Source organism: Crotalus tigris, unplaced genomic scaffold, assembly GCF_016545835.1.
Source record: "Crotalus tigris isolate CLP2741 ecotype Arizona unplaced genomic scaffold, ASM1654583v1 scf7180000018394.372285, whole genome shotgun sequence".
Taxonomy (NCBI): domain Eukaryota; kingdom Metazoa; phylum Chordata; class Lepidosauria; order Squamata; family Viperidae; genus Crotalus; species Crotalus tigris.
In genome coordinates, this window is record NW_024096978.1 from 174,440 (window position 1) to 199,204 (window position 24,765).

At 38.0% G+C, this 24,765-nt stretch overlaps 1 protein-coding gene across 1 annotated transcript in view; it reads right to left on the reverse strand.

The window, feature by feature from the left end:
- ADCY5 (adenylate cyclase 5) overlaps window positions 1-24,765 on the reverse strand; it is a 233,614-nt gene that overhangs the window by 85,684 nt on the left and 123,165 nt on the right. Inside the window, exon 2 of the mRNA XM_039351971.1 lies at window positions 457-606. Coding sequence (XP_039207905.1) covers window positions 457-606 — 150 coding nt within the window. The remainder of the gene's footprint in view (window positions 1-456; window positions 607-24,765) is intronic.

A 24,765-nucleotide genomic window follows, 5' to 3' on the forward strand; every position in this document is an offset into this window, starting at 1 on the left:
GTGGAATTTTGCAAGCTGGTTTGAGAGCACAGATGCCACAACACTTAGGGCACAACAGGGCTAAGGTAGTAATGAAGCCAGTTGTTATGGTTTCCAGCACATTACTGTAACACGTTTTGGCTTTTCACCCAACATGAATGCAAGATGGCAGGTACAACATTTTGATCAAAGACCCAGCATTTTTGTACATGCATGCCACACCAGTGCATGTACAAAAAGAGTGGGACTTCAGTTGGCATGTTAAAAAGAGTGGGACTTCAATTGGCATGCCCACCACCTTTGCAGTTTGACCCTTCTCCTCCCTATGGATTCACCCAAAGTTGAAGCCAAGTTTCAATTGGCTACAAATAATTGACTTTGCTAATCTGGTAAGGATATTAAAGCTTCTAGATCTATTGGGCTAGACTGTAGAAATTTTACATTTTCATTGCTAAACGTATCATTATTATCACTTACCTGCTGCTGGTTTTCCCTCTGAGAATGTAGGCGAGCTTGAATGCATTCCCTTGTTTCCTGAAAGGCCTGTCTTTGGGACACCTCAGCTGGATAGTGTGTACACACTCCTACAATGTTTGTGCAGATGAAGATGAGGATGTTGGACACCAGCTGCAAAGATCATATGAGTAGGAGAGAAAGACAAAGCAGGTTATGTTTTATAAACATCTTCTAAGAATAGACCTATAACATCTACATCTCTTCGCTCTGAGAGCATATAGGAAGATGGACTGTATATACCATTCTAAGAGCATCCCTATAAGCTCTTCCTGCAAACCACCGACTTCCAGGACTCAAGTAGTGATGAAAGCTAATGTACTGTCACCCAAGTGGAAAGGTCTGTGAATTCAATTCCTAGTAGAGTCCGAACTCTGTAGAATAGCATCTGGCTACTCATGTAGAGTTGTTAATGTGATCTGTTCTTTTGATAATTGTTACTCCTATTGCACACTGCTTATAATTTATAAATAATTGCCTACCTGCCAATCAATGAACTTTTGGTGTTATTATACCTTTTTCTGAATCCTTTTGAACCAGATGAGTTTTTTCAAATCAGCTATAAAATATGGTAATTATGAGTGTCCCAGAATGTAGATGGAATAATGGTTAAAGATTTTTATGTTTTTCCTAGACAAAATCTTAATTACTCACCCACAGAGAATCTGGCTAATCCTTTATTATTATACATTATTGTTTAATCAGACATTAGGGCCTTGTAATTGAATTGTTACAGTAAAATATAGGACTACATGGATGCCTTTTTAGGATATGCTTTCAAAATCACTTTACAGAGTCTTATGCCCTAGAGATAATGCCTTTGTTGAAACACCATTTTAATTCAATGTTTGTTTGTTGATCTTTAGAAATATGTTGAATACAGTATCGTAAATGTACAATATATGCTTAAAATGCATTTCTAAATACCATTTCTACACTGATGTTTTCTGGAAATACTTCAATCTTGGCCCACCTATCAAACATGAATTTGACCATGTATACCTATTTCTACATGATGACTTGTGGAAGTAAACACACTAGGTTTTTGATGAATGACTCCAATTAGTAACACTTACAAGCATTTCTATATATGCATCAAAGTTATATATGGATCATCTCTTCCTTCTTGCATCTGCCTTACATTTCATGATAGGGTTCAGCTTTGGTGAAGAGCTTCTAAATTTAATTTCAAATAAATGAACAGAAAGTTGTCTTACTGTGATTCAGCTATTCAACAACATTAAACTGACGACGGATTGACCTTTGTGTATGTAAAATCATTCAGTGTGATTTTAAATCATAATTTATGATTCTGTATACTACATGAATTTGAGCAAATATAATTTGTTCAGTAAGCCATAACTAAAGTATGGCTTCAGGTAGCCAGTTAACTCAGGCTACGGAAATATTAAAGCAACGTAAACAGGTATTAGCAAAACTATAAGTAAATTAATAAATTGTCTATTTGATATTGTCTGCTTAAATATTTTAATTTAATCTAATTAATTTCCTGAAGATGTTAAAATGAAACCAATAAATTTAAAATATTTTTACATATTGATATTATGTATTGGCACAATCAATCTTCTGAAGAAACATTATTTCAAGTAATGGCAATCATTTAACAGGTTGCAATAGTTACAGATCTAAACTACATATTATTTTTGTCTTTTGCAAATGATAAAAAAGACAAAGATGGACATAGACATATTGCTGTTAATGTAATATAGGTTTTTGTTTGTGCTCAAAAATTAGATGTTAAAATCTGAAACTTTCCTGATCTAGTGAATTGTTGCAATTATTCTCTAAATTATTTATTTTAGATAATAATAGACAATGCTCATGTAAAACTGTATTTGATATTGTGTATTTTTAACAGTTTTGTACACTGCCCATGGAAATATGCTATCAAGGCAGTTTAGAAATGCAATTAATAAACAGACTCTAACAAAATTAATAGCTGTTATTTATAGCTGCTATAAATACTTAGTTTTATTTAGGCCATGAACTATTGTACTTGGAATCTGGCTGCAAATCCCTGCTCATTTATCTGGGTGTAATCCTGCTAACCTCGATGTTGCTTACTGTATGTATAAGTAGAATTGTTCTGTAAATAAATTTTCATTTTAATCAAGGCTTGTGCCTGTTGAGTTCACAATCATTTCAATGTTGTTCTCTTGGCCACAATACTAAAATGGCTTGCTATTGTTTCTTTTGGGATGTTTTGTTGATTTTCCAGTCTCTTCCAAGTGCCAAATTTTCTTGTGGTCTCCTGCCCAAATATTAACTAACACCAAAGCTAAATGTTGACATTTAGTGGAGGGAGTTTCAAGTACTTTTCTTAGATAGCAACTTTTGAGCCCTCTCATTCCACTCGAGCCATCTGTGCTCCACAAAATTCTCTCTAGATCTTGGGGGTCTTCCCGAATAACTTGAGAGGGGAGGGAGTGGGCTGTTGGCGAGAGGAAGAATATTTCTCAATATTGGATCTTACGGATCCCAATTATTAAGTACAGATAATTTATGTTCTTATGTGAGAGACATTTGTTAAGTGAGTTTTGCCTTATTTTACGACCTTTCTAGCAACAGTTGTTAAGTGAATCTGGCTTCCCCATTGACTTTGCTTGTCAGAAGGTCGCAAAAGCTGTTCACAGGACCCCAGGACACTGCAACTGACATAAATATGAATCAGTTGCCGAGCATCTGAATTTGGATCACGTGACCATGGGGATGGCTGCAACAGTCATAAGTGTGAAAAATGGTCATGATAAGTCACTTTTTTCAATGCCGTTGTAACTTTGACTAGTCAATGAACTGTTGTAAGTTCATTGTTAAATATTTGGGCATTCCAAGAAAATTTGAATAATGTTTTGCTTTAAAGATCCGCAGCAAGCCATGGCCTTATATGGTCGTAGTTAAAGTTTGTGGCTTTTTAAATGAGGTGGAATGTTTTTTGAACTCTGTTAATGAGGAATAAGCCTTTTAAAACCAGGACACGAAGTCTGAAATCTACAAGATGACAGAACGAATTACTGACTGCACTGCCTCCTTCTGAGATGATTAATAGCAAATGGTGCGCCACTGTCTTTCAGGATACATGATCAGGTTTTTTTAAGCTGACAAAAAACATTATAGTATGTTCACCCTAAATCCAGTTTTGGTCACCCACGATGTAAAAAAGATGTTGAGACTCTAGAAAGAGTACAGAGAAGAGCAATAAAGATAATCAGGGGACTGGAGGCTAAAACATATAAGGAACGGTTGCTGGAATTGGGTATGTCTAGTTTAATGAAGAGAAGGACGAGGGTGACATGATAGCAGTGTTCCAATATCTCGGGGGTTGCCACAAAGAAGAGGGAGTCAAGCTATTTTCCAAAGCACCTGAAGAGAAGACAAGAAATAATGGATGGAAACTAACCAAAGAGAGAAGCAATCTAGAACTAAGGAGAAATTTCCTGACAGTTAGAACAATTAATCAGTGGAACAATCTGCCTCCAGAAGATGTGAATGCTCCAATATTGGAAGTTTTTAAGAAGAGACTGGACAGCCATTTGTCTGAAATAGTATAGGGTTTCCTGCCTGAGCAGGGGATTGGACTAGATGACCTCCAAGGTTCCTTCCAACTATTATTATTATTATCGATCATCACACAGTCAGCCAGATGTTCAGACTGGATTTGGCATTTTGTCCACCTATCGAGTCCTTACCCAGGACCTGGGATAGGCAGATGTGGATGTTTGATGGTATTACAGATATCGTCGCAGGATGGAAGCAGTTCCTAATAAGGCTGCCTTTTGCAATTGACGAATAGCGAATTTGTCAATGCCAATGGTGTTCAAGTGGTGCTCCAGTTGTTTTGGGATTGCACCCAAGGAGCCTATGACTATTGGTACTACCCTTGCTTGCTTTTGCCACAGTCTTTCTATTTCTATTTGTAGTCTTTGTATTTTGTTATCTTCTCCAGTTCTTTCTCTTCTATTCTGCTATCTCCAGGCACTGCCACATCCACTATCCAGACTTTTTTGTCTTTCTTATCGACAATTGTTAAGTCTGGGGTGTTATGTTGCAGGTGCTGATCAAACAGGTCTGATCTGTGAAAGCAGGGCTGTGCTGCTTTTGTAAGTGTATCATAATATCACACATTCGTCCCCAAAGTGGTAGAATTTGTAGAGTGATAGTGTGCTCATTTTCATAAAAGCAGTAGGACCTTGTGGATACCCTTTGATGATTACTACTGTATGACTAGTCTTTTCTCAGCAAAACCACTCTACCCCTATTTTACCAATTATGTCTGCAAGATATATGTACTGCAGAACACAATATTCTACAGAAAAGCTTTAACTTCAACACAGATGATCCCAATCAACTAGAATTCTTTACAGCCCTAGAAGGAGCATTTAAAAGGACAGAACCTCCCACAGAGATCCAAGAAAGCATAAGACAAACAACCATATTACATACCAAAAGGAGACAAGAACAGAACCAACTCAGAGGATGGAGCAGCCCTCAAAAATCTAAAGAAGAACCAATCTATCATCATCCTACTAACAGACAAAGGTCAAACCACAGTTATGGGAAGATCACAATATATACAAAAAGCCACAAGTTATTGGAACACAAGGAAACTTGCATCGTGGTGAATACCAATCCAATACAGAAACTAGACAACCAGATCAAGAAAGATCAAATCACTGATTCCCCACTAGTCATTCCCAGCCAATCTTTCACTCCTTCCCCATCAGTCAGTTAGAATTCAAGAAACCTCTTGGATGAGATTCGAAATGTTTTCAAAGGAAAAAAACAAGAATGTTCAGTTGCCCTTTAGAAACAACACCTTTGGGATAAAACTAATGTTACCTAGTTGGGTTATATAATGTCTGCAAGAAAACCACCAAGCTTAGAGAGCACCAAGGAAGGACTCCACAGTACATTCTCTTCTATTAGTATAAAATATATTCCATTGTAATTGTGATATCACGGAATTTGGATATTCACAGATTAACTTATTCTATTTGTGAAATTTTATTACAATATAATTATTTGAAATATAATTATGTCCTCATACACATACTTAGTAGCGAGAATTTTGGATTTACTAATTAAAAATATTAGTTACAATTTGCCTTTGTTAATTTGCATTTGCAGTTAATTGCAAAAATTAGGCATAAATCTGTCACTGTTGTGTTTGGTGAGATAAACCTTGTTTAGCTGCCTTGGGTAAGAAAGTTTCAATCTTTCCAAGGTTACATATGGTTAGGATCTTCCTATTTATACTACGGACAATTAATAAAAGTGTCTATCTTCTCAGGAAAACGGAGAAGAAGAACATGCTCTCATTATTCCTGGTAGTGTGTTTTTAATTATATTTTTACTATCAGTTTGATTTACATTTGTCTGTTATTTTTCTGTTTAGGTATGCACAGAGTTGCTTGTGTATATTTGATATAAATCTACAATTGTTTTTCAAGGAAGCTGAGGCTTATTCTGCCACAGTGACAAGCCTAGAGACTGACTTATCTTTTCTGTTTTAAGGAAGGTTAAATTTCCTTCCATGCAACAGTAACACTTCTGTTCTATTAGTACAGGTAGTCCTCAACTTACAACAGCTCGTTTAGTGACCATTTGAAGTTACAACGGCACTGAAGTGACTTATGACTATTTTTCACACTTACAACCATTGCAGCATTCCCAGTTGTCAAGTATCTGATCAAAATTCAGATACTTGACAACTGACTCATCTTTATGACGGTTGCAGTGTCTCGGGGTCATGTGATCACTTTTTGTGACCCTCTGACCAGCAAAGTCAATGGGAAGCCAGATTCATTCAACAACCGTGTGACTATCTTAACAACTACAGTGATTCACTTAACAACTGTGGCAAGCAAGGTTGTAAAATGGGGCAAAACTTACTTAAGAAATGTTTCGTTTAGCAATTGAAATTTTGGGCTCAGTCATACAAGACCTGTATGTTAATCCGTATCTATGTCAGGAGTTAAATTACCCAAAAAGTTAATCAAGGGCTATAATTACAACTTAGCTGGAAACCTTTCACAGCTAGTACAATCTTGATAATTTTCTTGGGTCTCTGGATCCTCCTCCTTCTCCTCTGGGAACCTGTGCTACATAGACTGATCTAACATTTGCTTCTCGTATAAACCTCTATGTTGACTTTTCTTTAGTGCTCCTCTAATTCTTCAATAGTCTGAAACAGCCTAATCTCATTGCTCATGCTTGCTAGCCTTTTTTTTTTTTTTTTGCTTCCTTCTTTTCTGGGTCCAACAACATTTCTTCCTGCTTGCTCTTTGTACATTTTAACTTTGTTTTTCCTCTCGTGAGACGCTGAGTGTGAGAAAAAAAACCTAAACTGTTTTCTCCCAGATCTTTCCCATCTTCAGATTATCAACTGTAAATATAGTCTAAAGATCATGGGACAGGATGGCATGCAAATATTAACTTCCCTATTCCGTCATACTAAGGCCTTATCTTAACCACATATATTTTAGCTTCTCCCTAAATCATTTTACAAGGAAAGAATTCTATTGTAATTTCACATTCTGAAGCACAGTAGCTGTTCTACTAAGCAGTGCCTCCTTATTTTCTTAAGATTGTTTTTATTTCACCCTGAATAAAGGCTGCACAAAGAGAAGGGAGAGATAGAGCACTACAGCTTTGTAATTGTCATGAAGGATTCAAAGGAAAAAGGATACTAGTCTGGAGCATGCTGGGGCACACCATTACTGTAGACCCTACCTGCATTGGCTTGACTGAAGTTCAAGAGCATTCTAAGCAGTGAAAGTCTAGTGGCTGGCTTTGGGCAAGAAATTCTGCTCATCTCAACTAACTTCATAGATTTATTGTCTGAGGAAGCAGCACTACATTTGTCTTCAGCTCTTGAAGAAAATGTGGGAAATAAATTGAACAAAGAAACAAGGCAACAAGGCAACTGCAGACAGATATAAACAGAGATTCTGGAGTCTGGAGTCTGAAAAAAAAGTATTCTTTTTTTTTTAAATTAACTTCTGTCAATTTCCATACCAAAAACTAAACAGGAAGGCCACACTGAAAATTCTTGTTAGATGAATAGATTCACACATACACATAGACATTCATTCATACATAACTACATCTTTCAGAGATGTTAACTTGAGAGTGACTGCGCAGCCTGACATCTAACACTAAGTAGATTTACGCAATATATTAGACTTGGTGAACAGAAGGTTGTCTGGTGTATGGATTGTATATTGTTTGAAAACGAGCCATCATTTTGGCATGTTTGAATGAACCAGGTCATTACATTAAATCAGCACGTGGTTTATTGGTTTTGGCATTTCATGTCATGTCAACAGAACAATTGTGGTTTGTTAGTTCAAGTTTAGGGTTTAGCTCTCCTCAGACCTCATCACAGGAAAACGCTGGTTCTCTGACTGATCTTTGTAGAGAACTGATTGTATTGTTTTAGCAGTGGATGAATCACCAAAGGAACATTTATATCTTGTTTAGTTTAATGAGCATTTTTCCACTTCAAAACTAGCACTATCTTTAGTATTGTCTGTCACTTAAAATCCTGAAGGGGCTGGATAGTAGCTTTGTACTGTAATTATTCAAAGGGAAGCCTGATTCAGCCACCACAAACAGACTGACAGACCAGCTTGTGTCAATATGTTGCTCCCCTCTGTTGCATTTGTATTTGATTATTCAGACACCAGATGCCATGCAACAGGCAATTACGGGCAGAAAGCATGCCAAAAGAGAGATGTATTTATGATAACCTCTGATATTTCCTTGTCATGACATATCTAATAATGCAGATCATCAATTGGAGAAAATTGATAGAAGCACGGATTACTTTTATTTTTAGAGTAGTAGAATATTTTCTGTATCAGAACCACAGACATGTGTCTACTTCACTGTGGCCTCTACTTCAAAAGCAAAAACAAGCATGTTGAGAGAGGGAAGAATGGGAGGTGGGGGGTGGAATTCTCATCCAACACATAGTGGGACCCCTTAATGTTAATTCTGAGAATGGACTGAAATAAGTAGCCACTCTGTAGCTGTTCAAAACTTAGGAAAGAGGATGACTATCTGCAATCAGTAACGATAAAGCAATATTCCCAAATCACAATCAGTACCATAATGAATTATAATTGTTGGAACACATATGTCATTATTACAAGAGACCTAGTCTCTCTGCATGAACACCTCTTCCACAGTATAAATTGCAGTTAAAATGTCTTTTCATGCCTCAGGTGTTTAATATCCAGTTCTCTTCAGGCTGTTCTGCTCTACCTTTCCCAGTATGTTAAGACACCCATAATTCCCAGATGGCAAAATCCAGGATGGCTGGATTTTTTTAGGCATTATACTTCCATATGTATCTTAAGGGAATCCAATTGAGCTTGGTTATTGTGCTCCATCTTGTACACTACAACTTATTATCTAGGAGTGGGAAATTTATTTATCAGTGACAGGATTGCATATGCCACAGTGAATGGAAATCTGTGGCCCTGTGAGTGAGAGCTTTTTGTCTCATGATTCTCAGCCATCTGGAAAGATTGCTTTCAATAAGGCGCGTTCAAACCAGTTCCTCACTGGGCAATCTAAGATGCTTATACTTGGCTGCTCTGACTCTAAGCCATGTAAAACCCCAGGATTTACAGCCTAGAAGATAATACTACACTATTTAAAAAAATAGTCTCTGTGAAAGTTATCACACACAAAGCCCTTGCCAAGGAATCCCAAATGAACAGTGGAGAGGTCAACACCGCTCTTTAGAGATAAGCATATAGCAGCACCATTTACAGTATAGACACTCAACAGAGACTGATAGGAAAACTGATTAAAATTAATCTACAAAGCCACACTACTTAAATTCAGGCACACTTACAATCTGTAAGTTCTCTGCCGTGTTCATTGATATTGTCGAAGTCATCGGCTGCTTATGATACAACCCAGCTAATTAGAAATACACATCAAAGCACTTTACTTCCAGAGCCGGATGTGCAGAGACTGTTCAAAATAATCATCTTGGATGATGCTGCTAACAAGGATTCATACAAATTGCTTTGCAAGAGTTAATGGTTTTACAAATTTCATGCCCTTGAGGATTTCCATTAGGGAGATGCTTGCTGCAATTATGAATTCCACAGGCTTTTTTTTTCATACCACAAGGGCACAGAGGTCTAATGCCTAATAATACTTTTCTAGCTTCATACAAAGCTCAGAATTTATCGGCTATAACCAGTATATCCCTAACTGACTGGGGGAGGAAGAGGACTGATAGAAATGATCTAATGCCTTACGGACTAGATCAGTGGTTCTCAACCTGTGGGTCGGGACCCCATTTGGGGTCGAATGACCATTTCACGGGGGTCGCCAAACAAGGCTGTCTGCCATTTTTTCCCCCTTTTCTTTGGCCACATCCCTGGCACCCAGTGATGTATAAGTGGTTGGGGGTCACCACAACATGGGGAACTGTATTATGGGGTCGCAGCATTAGAAAGGTTGAGAACCGCTGGACTAGATCTTTGGCAGACAAAAATCTGTACTCACTTCAAAATCAAATGAACCTATACTAGCCATCCTATGAACTACTAAAACATGGCCCAATATATAACTGCCTAATTTTTAAAAAGCAAATGATTGCGAGAAGAAAGAGCAGGTCACAGCATGAAGGTTATTTATCAACAGAAGCCAACATTTCCAAAAATGCAAAGAGAAATGTAGAGGTGGAATGTACTTGAAACAAAAAAGAGATACAGAACTTGGTTTTTGTCATTTTCCCCTACCATGACCATAAGGGAGGGAGCTTAAAAATAGCACATTAATTAATATTCTAAACCACTATCAATGATCTCTGCCATAGGGATGTATGGGGGTTTATTTTTCTTTGCAGGCCCTGACCGGATCTTTTCAAACTCAGCTTTTTTTTTTCCAGCTTCCCCTTCACACACCAAATTTGGTAACATTCCATTCTGTTTTTGGAAAGTCATCCCGTTGATGGAGAGTTGACAAGACTCTCAAGGCCCTTTACATAATTCTATTCCAATATTCTGTAGAGCTGGAAATATTTTAAAAGGATGATGGTCACTGTTCAAAAGCATTTCTGCCTTCAGGATTCCTTAGAAAAAGGGTCACAAGCAGCTCTCGGCCAAATTTCAAAAACTCTCTGCCATGTCATCAGTTCACACCAATGGAAAAGATTCTCTTTATATGAAATTGGCAAGCATGTCTATAATTTGTTCAGACATTTATGTGTAAAGAAATATTTAAAAAGGAAGTAAGTCTGGCTCTTTCTTATTCCTAAAATTTAAGAATTCTGGTTTTGGTTGGATGGATGGATGGTCGTACTATAAGGCCCTAGCTGAATTACCCACATTCACACATTCTTATCCCAGATTTAAAAAATGATTAATCATTATGACTTTTTGCTAAGTTTCAGATTCCTAGAGATAGAAAAAATAGTTGACAACAATGATACATTTTTCATTATCAATAATATTCCTGTTTCTTTTTTAATCGTTTTTTTTAATTTGCTAATAGCAGAATTTATAACTATGCCAAAAATCTTTCAGTCTGAAAACTTTCCTTGGTTGTCAGGAACTCCAATTAAAAGCTCAAATATGCAAATACCTGCGATTAATAATGTAAAAGGCAGCCTCAGGATCTCTTTTGTCTTAAATCCATTTCCAAATGCCCATTTATTCACAGAATCTATGCTAAACTTCTCACTCATTGTGTAAGATAATCTCAATGCTCTTGCCTGTTCAGTAATATATGAGGGTCACTGCAAGAGCACTTTTTCATTTTCTTGCTGATGTCTTAATCAGTTTAATATAAAAATGTACTCCTACTCCCATTTACTTTTCAAGGGAAAATATTCTGAAATAGTCAAAGCAGATGGATGATGCATCTTATTTCAAAAAGCCATTATCTGAAGGCTGCTAACCATGGAATTAAGAAAAAAAAATGCTAGCAACAGATGAGAGCTGAAGTAGGGTTGGGGCAGCTGATCTGATAGATAGGAAGAATAAAAACAGAGTATTATTCTAAGAAGATGTATTTGCTAGTAGAATGCTCAAGATAACAGAGCTTAGGGTTGTTCATACAAAGCAACAGCCTTGCTTACAATCCCTGTTGTCCCCTCTGAATGGCTGTGATTCTCCAGAATCTCTGAGTGGGAGGTGTCAAGACATAAGCTCTCATGAAGTTCAAGTGTTTTACTAATGCAGGGTGGGCAACTATGTCCCTTTATGACCTGTGGGCTTCAACTTCCAGAATTCCTGAGCCAACATTATTAACTCAGGAATTCTGGAAGTTGAAGTCCACAGGTTGTAAATGGGCCCTAGTTGCCCATACCTATACTAATGTTATGATTTCACTAAATATTCCACCAATCTCCTCCTTTCATCACAGCAATTTCTTACAAAATGAGTCAAGTAATTTAATTTTTTTTGGGGGGGCATCAATTGGATCAAAACTAGATGAGATATTGCAAATCTGCAATTGTTCTCATCTTTCTTTACAAATTTGTGAATGGCAACCCTGGAGATCCAAAATGATATCCAGTCTGGCGTATGGATTAGAGACTTCACTTCTTACATCCCAGTCTAAACCACTTTTCACTAATGATGGTATTTGCTTATTAGCACATGTCCTTTAAAATCTATAACCTATATAGGTAATCCTCAACCTACGACCACAATTGAGACCAAAATTGATGGTGCTAAGCAAGAAGTGAATTTTGCCCCATTTTACAACCTTTCTTGCCACAGTTGTTAAGTGAATCGCTGCAGTTGTTCAATTAGTAACACTGTGGTTAAGTGAATTTGGCTTCCCCATTGACTTTGCTTGTCAGAAGGTCGCAAAGGATGATCACATGATCCCGGGACACTGCAACCGCCATAAATACATGCCAATTGCCAAGCATCCAAATTATGATCACATGACCATGGTGATGCTGCAACGGTTTTAAGTGTGAAAAACGGTCTTCTTTTTTTCAGTACCGTTGTAATTTCAAACAGTCATTAAATGAATGCTTGTAAGTCAAGGACTACCTGTATTAGGAATAGAGCCTGGGTAAGTATGCAAGTAAACAAGCAAACAAGTAAAGATGTTTGAGGTAACTGCTTTGAACACGTTATTTTTGTCAATTTTCTTGGGCATAAAATAGCTGAATAATTTTACAACATCAATAAACCGAATAAAGCCCAGGCGAAGTTGTGAAAAATCCTGCCTAAATTCAAGTTCCTGCATTCTATGGAAAGCAGCAGAACTCTTCAGAAAAAATATAGTCAAAAATCATCAGTGGTTATAATGGTATAATACAGGGGTTCTCAACCTTGGCAACTTTAAGACTTGTGGACTTCAAGTCCCAGAATTCCTCAGCCAGCACTGGCTGAGGAATTCTGGGAGTTGAAGTCCACAAGTCTTAAAGTTGCCAAGGTTGAGAACCCCTGGTATAATAGAATGATCCTGGGAAGCAGAAGGAAGACCTGCGGCCTAGGCAGGCCTGATAAGAAGCAGCTCAGTCTGCAGGTGGGAAGAAAAGCATGGGAAGGAAGCACGTCAGAAGGGAGTCTTCCTAGTTTCCTAGTTTTCCAGAGGCTAAAAAGAGAGGGGGAGAGAAATATGTTCATCTTGCAAGATTCTGCTAATGTAACCTTACAATAAAGGAGGATTACAGGATCCCATCTGGGTTGGTTCACCTGGACCAGAGGCTTAGTCTTCCAAACTTTTGGATTCATGCTGGAGCCCATTCTCAGAGAACTTCCCTCTAGCTGAGTGTGTCTCTGTAGAATTAGTTCATCCACGCATGTATCTTGTCTGGACTCCATTGCATGACTGACAGTAGCCAATGAACTGCTACTGTTCAAAAGGCAGTAATAATAACTTTATTAAATAACTTTATTAAAAGCTGTCATAGATAATTCAGCTTTTCAGAGCTGGATTATCTATGACAGCTTTTAATAAAGTTGAAGAGGAAATGGCAGTGGCTTAAATTACCTGTGATTTATTTTGTGGGAGTGGGAGAAGGCGTGATAGTCATTTGACCTCTTATACTGATGAAATGCTTTCCATCAATGGATAGAGTCTGATTTCTCCCCTTATACTTCCACCTCTTGCAAGCTTCAAAAATCTGCCATAGAGGTAGTGGACTCTCTAGCTTACATCTGGGGTGGTAGGAAACATGAAGAAGGGGAGAAGGAAGTCTAGTTGTAAAAACTGAAGTCACAGAATACTGAATTTTGTCCCTTGTTAGCTACTTATTTTTCAGGACATTTTAAGAGTGATCAAAATGACCTTCAATCAATTCAACACATAAAATAACCTTGTTTTATATAATTCACTATTCTTCACATATTCTTCATTACAATGACAATGCTCAAAATTCACTTTTTATTCTGGCTGAAGGTATTTGGGAAAAAAAAGCTGACTGCACTCAAAATTTAAATATGAGAAATGTAGGGTCCACTGAGCCATAAACCCCTCTATTTGACCATTAGTCAAAATCATTCTGTTCCAATTTTAGGCACAGTTTGGCTGAGACAATAATCAAGAAATTCTAACAGTAAAAAGTATGAATAAGCTTTGAATCCCACAATATAAAAAATGTTCTATAATTCTAAGGTGACCAACTTTTTTACAATGAGAAGGAGGACACAAATAAATTGAAGAAAAAAAAGTGAGTCTAATGCGTGCGTGTGTGCCGTGTCATGTTTCGGTAAGAAGTAAACAAAGCCACTTGCGTGTGGCGCACTCTCTCAAAACAATTCTCCTGTGCGGAGTGCATGCGTCTCATAATCGCGTCTCGCCGCACTGTACCAAGCTTTGATGAATCGTCATGTCAAATACAAATACGTCACATCACATGCAACGGATCGGCTCACCATCGATCGAATACGGAGATTTACAGATTAGTCTTCAAATATCGAAAAGGAGGACATGTAGGAGGACAACTTTCGAGAGAGGACAGAACTTACAAAAGGAGGACTGTCCTCCCTAAAAGAGGACAGTTGGTCACCTTAATAATTCTAAGAAGGCCTTTGCTCCATGAAAGGTAGGGAGGAAAACTTTTCTGCTAATTCCCTTCCTCTTTGCCATTATCTACATTTGTCTTTTCTACTATAGGACTTTAATATGTCTGATGGAAATAATTTTGCAGCAGTACACAGAGAGCTGAATAGGTGGGAAGAACCAGTAAGACGTCCATCTACAGGAGCCTAAGCTCCATCATTTTGTTCTTTAGAACTGCAAAATTGAAATGAATATTTGAAAAGGTTGGCACTTGACAGGAGCTATTCATGCATATATGCCACTCTGAAATGAAATTTACCTGATGATTAATACATTAAAAGGTTAAGGCTGCAATTTATGAATCCGTCATAGCAGACACTGCAAAGCAGAAGAGATTTCAGTATTTCCTTCTTTATCAGCAAGTTACAGCATTTAAAATGGTGTTGCTGCAACATGAAAGCTCTTCAAAATCAAAGGGTATTCCAAACTGTTATGTTTAAGAGGCCACTGAATCTTTAAATAAGCAAAGGAGTGTGTTTCTTATACGGTCACAAGGGAAACGATTAAATATATTCCACAATCAGAGCATCTCTCATTGCACAATACTCTCACAGATGTACCCAATCTCACTACTTTTTCAGACTATCTTTGCAAAGAAAGAAACATGCAGCAAGTTCTTAATTTATTCTTTTCTTTGAATTTTCAGTATCAGGGTTTTGGGACTACAGCTCTCAGAGTCCCCACCTAATATAATCATTTGGCTGGAAGTTTTACAAGTCACAGTCCCAGACTATCTGGAGCATGAGAATAGCTGGGTGACCTTGGGCCCGTTGCTCTCTCTCAGCCCAACTCATCTCACAGGGCTATTACTGTATTTTGGGGGAAATGTAGTGGAAAGAATTTCTTATAGAAGCTAAGAGCTTTACAAGGATTCTTCCCCATCTCAAATGGCATCTAGCCATTAGCCACCTAGATACTATGAAAGTCACTGCACATAAAAATGGCATTTGCAAAACAAATGTTATTTGCGAACACTGGATAGTTGCTATTCCTGTTAAAGTGTTAAGGGTAACTTCTTACATCTTTTCACTAGAACAGAGGTCCCCAAACCCCTGGTTCATGGCATGCCATAACTGGGCTGAGCGAACAAGCAAAGCCTCATCTGCGGGATGCAGGCAGCACGCAAAACCACACTCCATCCAGTCCACGGAAAAACCTCTCTCCATGGAACTGGTCCCTGGTGCCCAAAAGGTTGGGGGCCACTGCACTATAATACAGTCTTGACTCTCTCTCTCTCTCTTTGACTCTCTTTCCACAATTTACTACAGACTTCATTCAGGAATCAGTCATGATTGCTGTAACTCTAGCTGGTGAAAGTAACAGGTATACTGTAATCTAGTTCTCATTTTCGTTTTCTCAATCAGGTTCAGATCTGATAATATTTAGAGTTTCATTTGAATCTATCATACAACATGATTACTTAGATTCTTTCCTTGTAAGTATTATACTACCTAACTATATTTATGGGAATAAATATTTTTGAGAGTAGTATTTTTAGGAAAAATATGTGACTTGAGTAAAGGAGGTTGAGAAAGACAGTAAAGAAACAGTTCTGGGAGAGGACTGGTGATATTTTTTTTTAACTAAAGAAAACATATATTTCTCCAGAAGCAAGCAGACGGATCGAAAGCAAACAAAAGTGATCAATTAATGCAGTGGTTCTCAACCTGTGGGTCGGGACCCCATTTGGGGTCGAACGACCATTTCACGGGGGTTGCCAAACAAGGCTGTCCGCCATTTTTTCCCCCTTTTCTTTGGCCACGCCCCTGGCACCCGGTGATGTATAAGTGGTTGGGGGTAACCACAACATGGGGAAATGTATTATGGGGTCGCGGCATTAGAAAGATTGAGAACCACTGAATTAATAAAATGAATAGTATAAAAGCAGAGCATGAACCAAATTAAGGCAAATATATGAGACATATCAAGAAAGGGGATGTGGTTTATTTTTTTCCCCTTCTACTGGTTCTGTGGACATTCATCTCTCCTCTAACAGCTGATGCTCACCATATACCTCAAGCCTGCTTTAATTTAGCAGCAAAGCTTCATAACAAAGGAAATTAATGCTAATGATAAAATTGTGTGTTATTGAAATACCGACCGAGTTGGCTTTCTATGTATCACTAATACTAATATCTCCAAAGAGACAAAGATCTTTCCAGGTTAAGCCAAGGACGGACAAGATGGCATCTTCTGAGACCTTTTGGATTTCAACTTCAATCAGTAATTCAACAGCAAGAGCTTGTGGACATTGTAGTCCCCCAAAAATGGAAGGCTGCAAAATGCCCACTGAAGCATCAAGTTATTTAGGCCAAATGCTTAGCAGGGGAATAAAATGCTGGAATGCTCAGAGATTTCCAAATACAATCTGTTTACAGGGTTCGAAACCTATTCTGAGGGTAGTGATAAATTTGAAAGATTGGGAAAATTAAAATAATGTAATGATTAGAAACTACAAATCTAATATTTCATTACCATCTCAAGAGATTGTAGAGAAGGGATGAACAAGGCTGTGTGGTGCTGGCTGCCTTTTTCAGTCATATATGAAAGAAGCTAACACTGCTATTAGCATCTGTTATCTTGGGTAACACTGGAAACTCTGAAGATCCAAAAATGGCAGTGCAAGACCAAAGGAATGCACTGTTGAAGATCCTTTTGCTCTAAAAATATTCACCAGCAAATTGCTTTTCGCCTGCATGATTGTTACTGGAGTGACAGGCACTTTCATTGTGTATTTGCCAATAGTTTTTCTTCTCTCAAACACAAAAAAAGATTTGCAAAATCCATATTTATTTTCAAAGTGAACACAGGGGTGTTTATGTGTCTTTCCAGAAAGCTAAAAGAAATTGTACGAAGGGTGCTACGTCAATAGAAAATAATTTTGTAAATTAGGGTTGAAATGAGGAGTCTTTGGTGGTTGCTTTCTTGCAGACGTTTCATTACCCAACTAGATAACATAATCAGTACACCACACTCAGACAGCACTAAGGATTCCACAGGTGGTATGGTCTATTTACCATACATATATCTCACTTGTAAGTACACATTTCAGATATACTTGTTGTCATCAACTTACAATCACAGTTGAGCCCAAAATTTCTGTTGCTGAGCAAGACATTTGTTACCTGAATTTTGACCCATTTTACAACCTTTCTTGCCATAGTTGTTAAATGAATCATTGCAGTTAGGTTAGTAACATGGCTGTTAAGTGAATCTGGCTTCCCCATAGACTTTGCTTTCAGAAAGTCACAAAAGGTGATCACATGACCCTGGCACACTACAACCGTCATAAATGCAAGTGTGCAAATTCTGATCATGTGACCGTGGGGATGCCACAATGGTTATGTGAAAAACAGTCATCAATCACTTTTTTCAGTGCCATTGTAACTTCAAACGGTCACTAAGTGAATGGTTTTAAGTTGAGGATCACATGTACATATAGCCGTGTTCCAATATCTCAGCGGCTGCCACAAAGAAGAGGGAGTCAAGCTATTCTCCAAAGCATCTGAAGGCAGAAAAAGAAGCAACGGATGGAAACTAACCAAAGAGAGAAATAACCTAGAACTAAGGAGAAATTTCCTGACAGTTAGAACAATCAATCAGTGGAACAACCTGCCTTCAGAGGTTGTGAATGCTCCAACACTGGAAGTTTTTAAGAAGAGACTGGACAGCCATTTGTCTGAAATGGTATAGGGCAGTGGTGGCGAACCTATGGCACGCGTGCCAGAGGCGGCACTCGGAGCCCTCTCTGTGGGCACACGTGCCGTTGCCCTAGCCTTGCCTCCCCCCGTGGCCCACTCCTCACCAGCAGGCCCCCTGGAGGAAAATCGCCCCCAAGTGTGGCCCACGCGGAGCAGTGCAGCCAAGGACATGGCAGCCAGGCAGTGTAGACAAGACTCTGCCCTCACGCCCCGTCGCGCAATTGATGTTGTGGGACGCGGGCAGAGGGTGTGGCCGCAATGGCACTGCTGGGCTGCCTGGGTGATCAGGGGCCCTGGAGGTGAGTGGCCCTGTGGGCAGGCGGGGTGGGGGGTGGGGCAGGGGGGTGGGGGGTGGGGCAGGGGGGTGGAGCATGGGCGGGGCTAGTTTTTGGGCACTCAGTCTCTACAAGGTTCACCATCACTGGTATAGGGTTTCCTGCCTGAGCAGGGATCTCCAAAGTCCCTTCCAACTCTATTATTATTATTATTATTATTATTATTATTATTATTATTATTATTATTATTATTACTACTACTACTACTACTACTACTATATATTGCAACCTAGTGGAAGTGGCTAGCAATAAAATTATTAATAATAATAATAATAATGATGACTTTATGTGACCCTACTATTTATAATTTGTAAACCATAGTTTATAGCTTAATGTTACTGAATATATGTTTATGATTTACTGCATTTAGTTACAATAATTTTTGAAGCTGTCAATAATTGCAATATTAAATCTCTATGGATGGAACATATAGTGGATTGTAGATGTGACAGCAAAAGTTAACACAAACATGGTTGATTGGGGATGATGACAGCAGTAGTTTAAAACAGCTTGGAAGCCTTACATGGGAGAGGTCTGTTTTAAAGAAACAAAACTATCACAAGGAATACATATAGCAGTAGATGTAATAAATAATATGGAATATTTATGACAACAATAAAACTATATGGACACATCAAAATAACTCATGAGGCTTATAAAAAAAGAGAGAATAGTATTAAGTATTAATTGGTATATGATCGTATGAATAGTATCATTTCTCAATAAAACTGTCAGTTCTATTACATTTGTTTCAGAAGCTTTTGAACTAAAAATCCATCTCGCTGATACCATCATAATGACACCCTTTCCAAAGTAGCTACGATGGCAAATTTATACGCTCTTGCACGGCATGAAATTTAGGTCTGTTTAAAAATACAGATGATACCACTCTAATGGCAGAAAGTGAAGAGGAACTAAAGAGCCTCTTGATGCGGGTGAAGAAGGAGAGTGCAAAAGTTGGCTTGAAACTCAACGTTAAGAAAAGCAAAATCATGGCATCCGGCCCTCTCAATTCCTGGCAAATAGATGGGGAAGAAATGGAGGTAGTGACAGATTTTATTTTTCTGGGCTCCAAGATCACCTCAGATGGGGACTGCAGCCAAGAAATTAAAAAACGCTTGCTCCTGGGGAGGAAAGCTATGGCAAATCTAGACAGCATTCTAAAAAGCAGAGACATCACCCTGCCAACAAAAGTACGTATAGTCCAGGCCATGGTTTTCCCAGTTGCAATGTATGGCTGTGAAAGTTGGACCATAAGAAAGGCTGAGCGCAAAAGAATTGAGGCCTTTGAACTATGGTGCTGGAGAAGACTCCTGTGAGTCCCTTGGACTGCAAGGCGTTCAAACCGGTCAGTCCTAGAAGAGATCAACCCCGACTGCTCTTTAGAAGGCCAGATCCTGAAGTTGAAACTCAAGTACTTTGGCCACCTAATGAGAAGGAAGGATTCACTGGAGAAGAGCCTAATGTGGGAAAGATTGAGGGCAATAGAAGAAGGGACGACAGAGAATGAGATGGCTGGATGGAGTCACTGAAGCAGTAGGTGTGAATTTAAATGGACTCCAGAAGATGGTAGAGGACAGGAAGACCTGGAGGAATGTTGTCCATGGGGTCGCGATGGGTCGGACACGACTTCGCAATTAACAACAAAAATACTGAATCAAACCATTTTGATCAAAGTGTTATTACTCTACTGAAGCTGCTGCTAAATTCTTAATAGTCTAGTAGTTTCTAATAATTTTAAGTGTTTCATAATTATACCAATTGTAGCAATACAGGTAGTCCTCGACTTACGAGCACCATTGAGCCCAAGTTGCTATGTGAGACATTTGTTAAGTGAGTTTTGCCCCATTTTATGACCTTTATTGCCACAGCTGTTAAGTGAATCATTGCAGTTGTTAAATTAGTGACAGGATTGTTACGCAAACCTGGCTTCCCCCTTGACTCTGCTTGTTAGAATGTGGTTACATGACCTCGGGACACTGCAACCGTCATAAATATGAATCAGTTGCCAAGTGTCTGAATTCTGATCAAGTGACCATGGGGATGCTGCAATGGTCATAGTCATAAATCACTTTTTTCAGCGCTGTTGTAATACGTTTGAACAATCACTAAATGAACTGTTGTAAGTCGATGACTACCTGTATAGTATGACAATAACATTTACATGAAAGCATACCAAACACTGGGCCCAGTTTTGGTCCATATTTAAAAACAAAATTGAAGGGAAGCGGCACGGTTCAATCAACTTATTTTATAAGTTTCTCTCTCTGATAATTCAACACAAGCCATTAAAAGCTTTTAATAAAAACCCCTTTTGCCCCATCAAATAATTTAAAACCCTTAACTTTATCCAAAGGAATGACAACCTGTTAAAAGTATGCTTTTTGTTCAGAAAACAAATTAAACCAAAGCAAACTGCTCTATGGTAACTCAACTTTTTAAAAGTAATAAAGATAACTACATTCTCTCCCAGTGATTTCAGTGGTTTTTTTTTTCTAGAAGAAACTAATACCGGCGCTTTTGGTTTGAGCATGAGTTATTCTGCACGATAGGGGCAAAATAGTCTTAAATTTTCACCATCCCACATTAAGCAAAATATTTAATCTGGAATTTCTTGAAGAGTTTAGGTTTTCCCCCTAAAATAATTGCTACCATATCATTATATTAAACAAATTGTCCTTGCCATACCTTATGAAAGTCTATTTTCTGATGGATTTTTTTTAAAAAGTCTATTTATTTATTTATGCTGAATTATATTGGAATTCTTCTCACTAAAGAGAATTATCTTTAAAAACAAACAAATCTGTGAATGGAATCAATATTTCTTGTTGAAAAAGGATTGTGGTACTTTGACTACAACAAATGCTTTTTAATCCCAGGAAGTAAAGAAACGGCAAGAAATTATTAGATTACATGCAAATAGCATCCTTTGCCCTTGTCTACTGAAATGTTTACATTCAGTCTTGTTGATCTGCAACTATGTTTTTATTTGTACCACTCCATGCATAAATATCTACAATGGGTTGTATCCAGGCTAACTTGGTCATCTTTTAGTGTCACTGAAATTTTATATTCTAAGGTTTTTCTGCATCCAAGAAAACAGACAGCTGTCTGTTTTGGGGTTTCAATGTTCCTCTGAAACAACAGAACAGCTGCACTAATAATATTCAGAAGGGCCTTGACATCATATGCTTTCATGTCATACAGTAGCATAAGATTAAACCCAGACTGTTAATTAATTGGCACTGAACTTAAAAGAATATTTCAGGCTGTGACATCAAAGAACATCAGTTAGCTTCCCTCCCACCTCTCCCCCCAAAATAGGGTGCCTCAAAATGGTCTCTGAAAATACTATGAGACTAAGACATATGGCAGGAAATTAACAGCTCAATGTTCATTCATATTGTTAGAAATTATATTTGGCTTACCACTCCTCAATCTTTCTTTCTAATCTGCTTTAATGCAAAAATATAACAAGACAAAAGAAAAAGATTTTAAATCCCCAAATATCTTTTTTTTTGGGGGGGGGGAAGCCTGTGTGTGCCTCTTTTCCCTCTATTAGTGGTCAGCTTGAGCACCCAAATTTCCACCTTCCTAAATTAGTTCAACAACACATCAGTATACTCTTATCTGTTGATGTGTTCATTTTGTCCATAAGTTTAGTTGGCTTTAACACCAGTGTGTGCTTGCATGTTCTTTAATTTCAATGCAAAAATGAAGAATTAGTCAAAAATTATTCTAAGATCATTTTATTGTCAAAATGTCCCAAGCCACAAAACTGGCAAATAGAAGGGCACACTGTCAAACAAATTAAAACCTCCAAATGTTTAGAGATGTTTCTCCAACCTCAGAAGCCCCAAAGTATCTACTGGGACTATGTATCCCAAAGGGCATTAAGCTCAGCCTCAATTATATAAGCTTTCTATTGTAATTGAGACATATAGGTCATATCAGCTGCTGTTAAGTTATTTACAACTAAGGCTTGTGTTCAGGACTGTACAGGACTCAAATAGGCAAATTCGATGATAGCAATATTACAGAAAGTTTAATTTAAATCTTTGATCAATATTTTTCAGGTCTCTTTTTGTGTCCCAAATATTGTGGTTTGGCAAGAAGCTAGAGTCACTAAAGTCAAATAAAGCCTTTAGATCAATGATGGCGAACCTTTTAGAGACCGAGTGCCCAAACCGCAACCCAAAACCCACTTATGCATTGTTGGGTGCCGGGTGGGTGTGGCCCATTGGGTGGGCGTGGCTGCGGTGGTAACGGCAGACTGGGTGGGACTAAAAAGTTCAATCAATCAATTCCAACTTTGCAAGATCTTTTTTTTTCCAGCGAGAAGTTGAAATTGACTGATTGATTGAACTTTTTTTTTTTTGTATACGGCGGCAGAGACCTAAAGCAAAAAGGTTTTATAAAACCCAGCTGAAGGCCTAGGACTGGGGCGACGGCACGCGTGCCCACAGAGAGGGCTCTGAGTGCCGCCTCTGGTACCCGTGCCATAGGTTCGCCACCACTGCTTTAGATTATTTAACTTTGGTTGAAATTATTACATAGTTCAGCTAGATTGCCCCTTTAACTATATTAGATGATTTTGAATCTTCCTGGAAAAAATCCGTTTTTAATAAATTACATTTTTATGGTTTTTCCCAGGGCATTCTTTAACCATTGGGTCTAAAGCAAATGAGTTCAACTTTGAAACAAAAGATTCTGGATGTGGAAGGCCAATTACCTTGTGCAGGTTGTTCCATAATGTATTTAATAATTTTCAAATTTTAAATTGGTCAGTTACCTGGACTAGACCACTGTTGTGAAATTTAGAAGAGTCTTATCCTTGACCTACTTTAATGCTCTTCCTATAGCTATGTTGAAAGAGAAATCCCTGTTGCTAATAAATGGTGTCCCTATGATGGAGATACAATAGAATACACAGCCCCTGTTTTGTTATTCTGCCAGTTCTACAAGGATACTGTTTGCTGTGATTTCCCCTCTCCTTTATAAATTCCCGGGGCATTTTGCTTTATTTTACTTATATTAGTTATTAGACAAAAAAAATTCTTTGTCTTTAAATGTTGCTAAGTCTTGTTACACTTTGTAAATTCTGCTCTACTATGGACTATGATTTATTTTTATTTTTTGTCTTCTTCTGGTCAATGATCTGTGGGAAGAATCCAGAGAAAGAAATATTTTGGGGAATATTAAAAAGGCAGAATATATTTCCCCAAAGGATCTTAAAGACAGAAAAGCAAGCCCAGTTTTCTTAATAGCACCAAGCAGAAACTCAGCAGAAACCAGCTTTTAGAAATGCAGATGTAATAATCCATTTAGGAAGCTGGAGCCAGGAAGCTAGAAGCTGATGAAATTAGGAAGACGAAGACCCCTAAAATCTACATACCCCACCCAAACTCTAAGGACAGGAAACATAATAGGATTAACCCACCAATACCAAAAGGACACACTCAGGTCAAAGTACATGACACAGGAAATACAAAGCCTCAAACAGGAACAGGAAACAACCTTAAGAGCCCAAGAAGGTATAAAAACCCACCACTCCCAGCAACATGTGGCCAGCTTTCCCAGAGCCATGCTTCTGTCTGGCTTTGCTCTTCAATAAACTACAACTTCTTTCTAAACCAGTCTCCATTTTGTTTACTCCCAGCTTGGACTGGACCCTGATGAAGATTTTTCTTTCAATAGATGAAGTTTGTCTAAAAATTATCTATTTTAAGAGATGTAGAAAACAGTTCCTTTTTCAAACAGCATAATCTTTACATTTCCCATTCCCCTTCCCAAAACCAGACTAATACGCAACACTTTTCAACTGAATGTGAAACACGATTACTCCTAAGATTTAAAAGAATGTTTCAAATTCTAAATGGCTTTCAAAGCCATGCATATATTGTTGTCCTTTGTTCTCAGATATTGAGCGAACTAGAAAGTTAATTTTGTACCCTCAAGAACAGTGCTGACAATCACATGGTTTCCTACTTGCTCATTAATTTGTCAAATTTTGCATAGTAAATCTTTTAGGGATTTATCATATGCACAAAAGAGTTATCAAAGAAGGAATGGGAAGAATATGACAATTATCATAACATGCTACAAATAACATTCCAGCTCTTTTGTATTAAAGGCACTAATTCCCACCCAGAAATGTTCTTTTT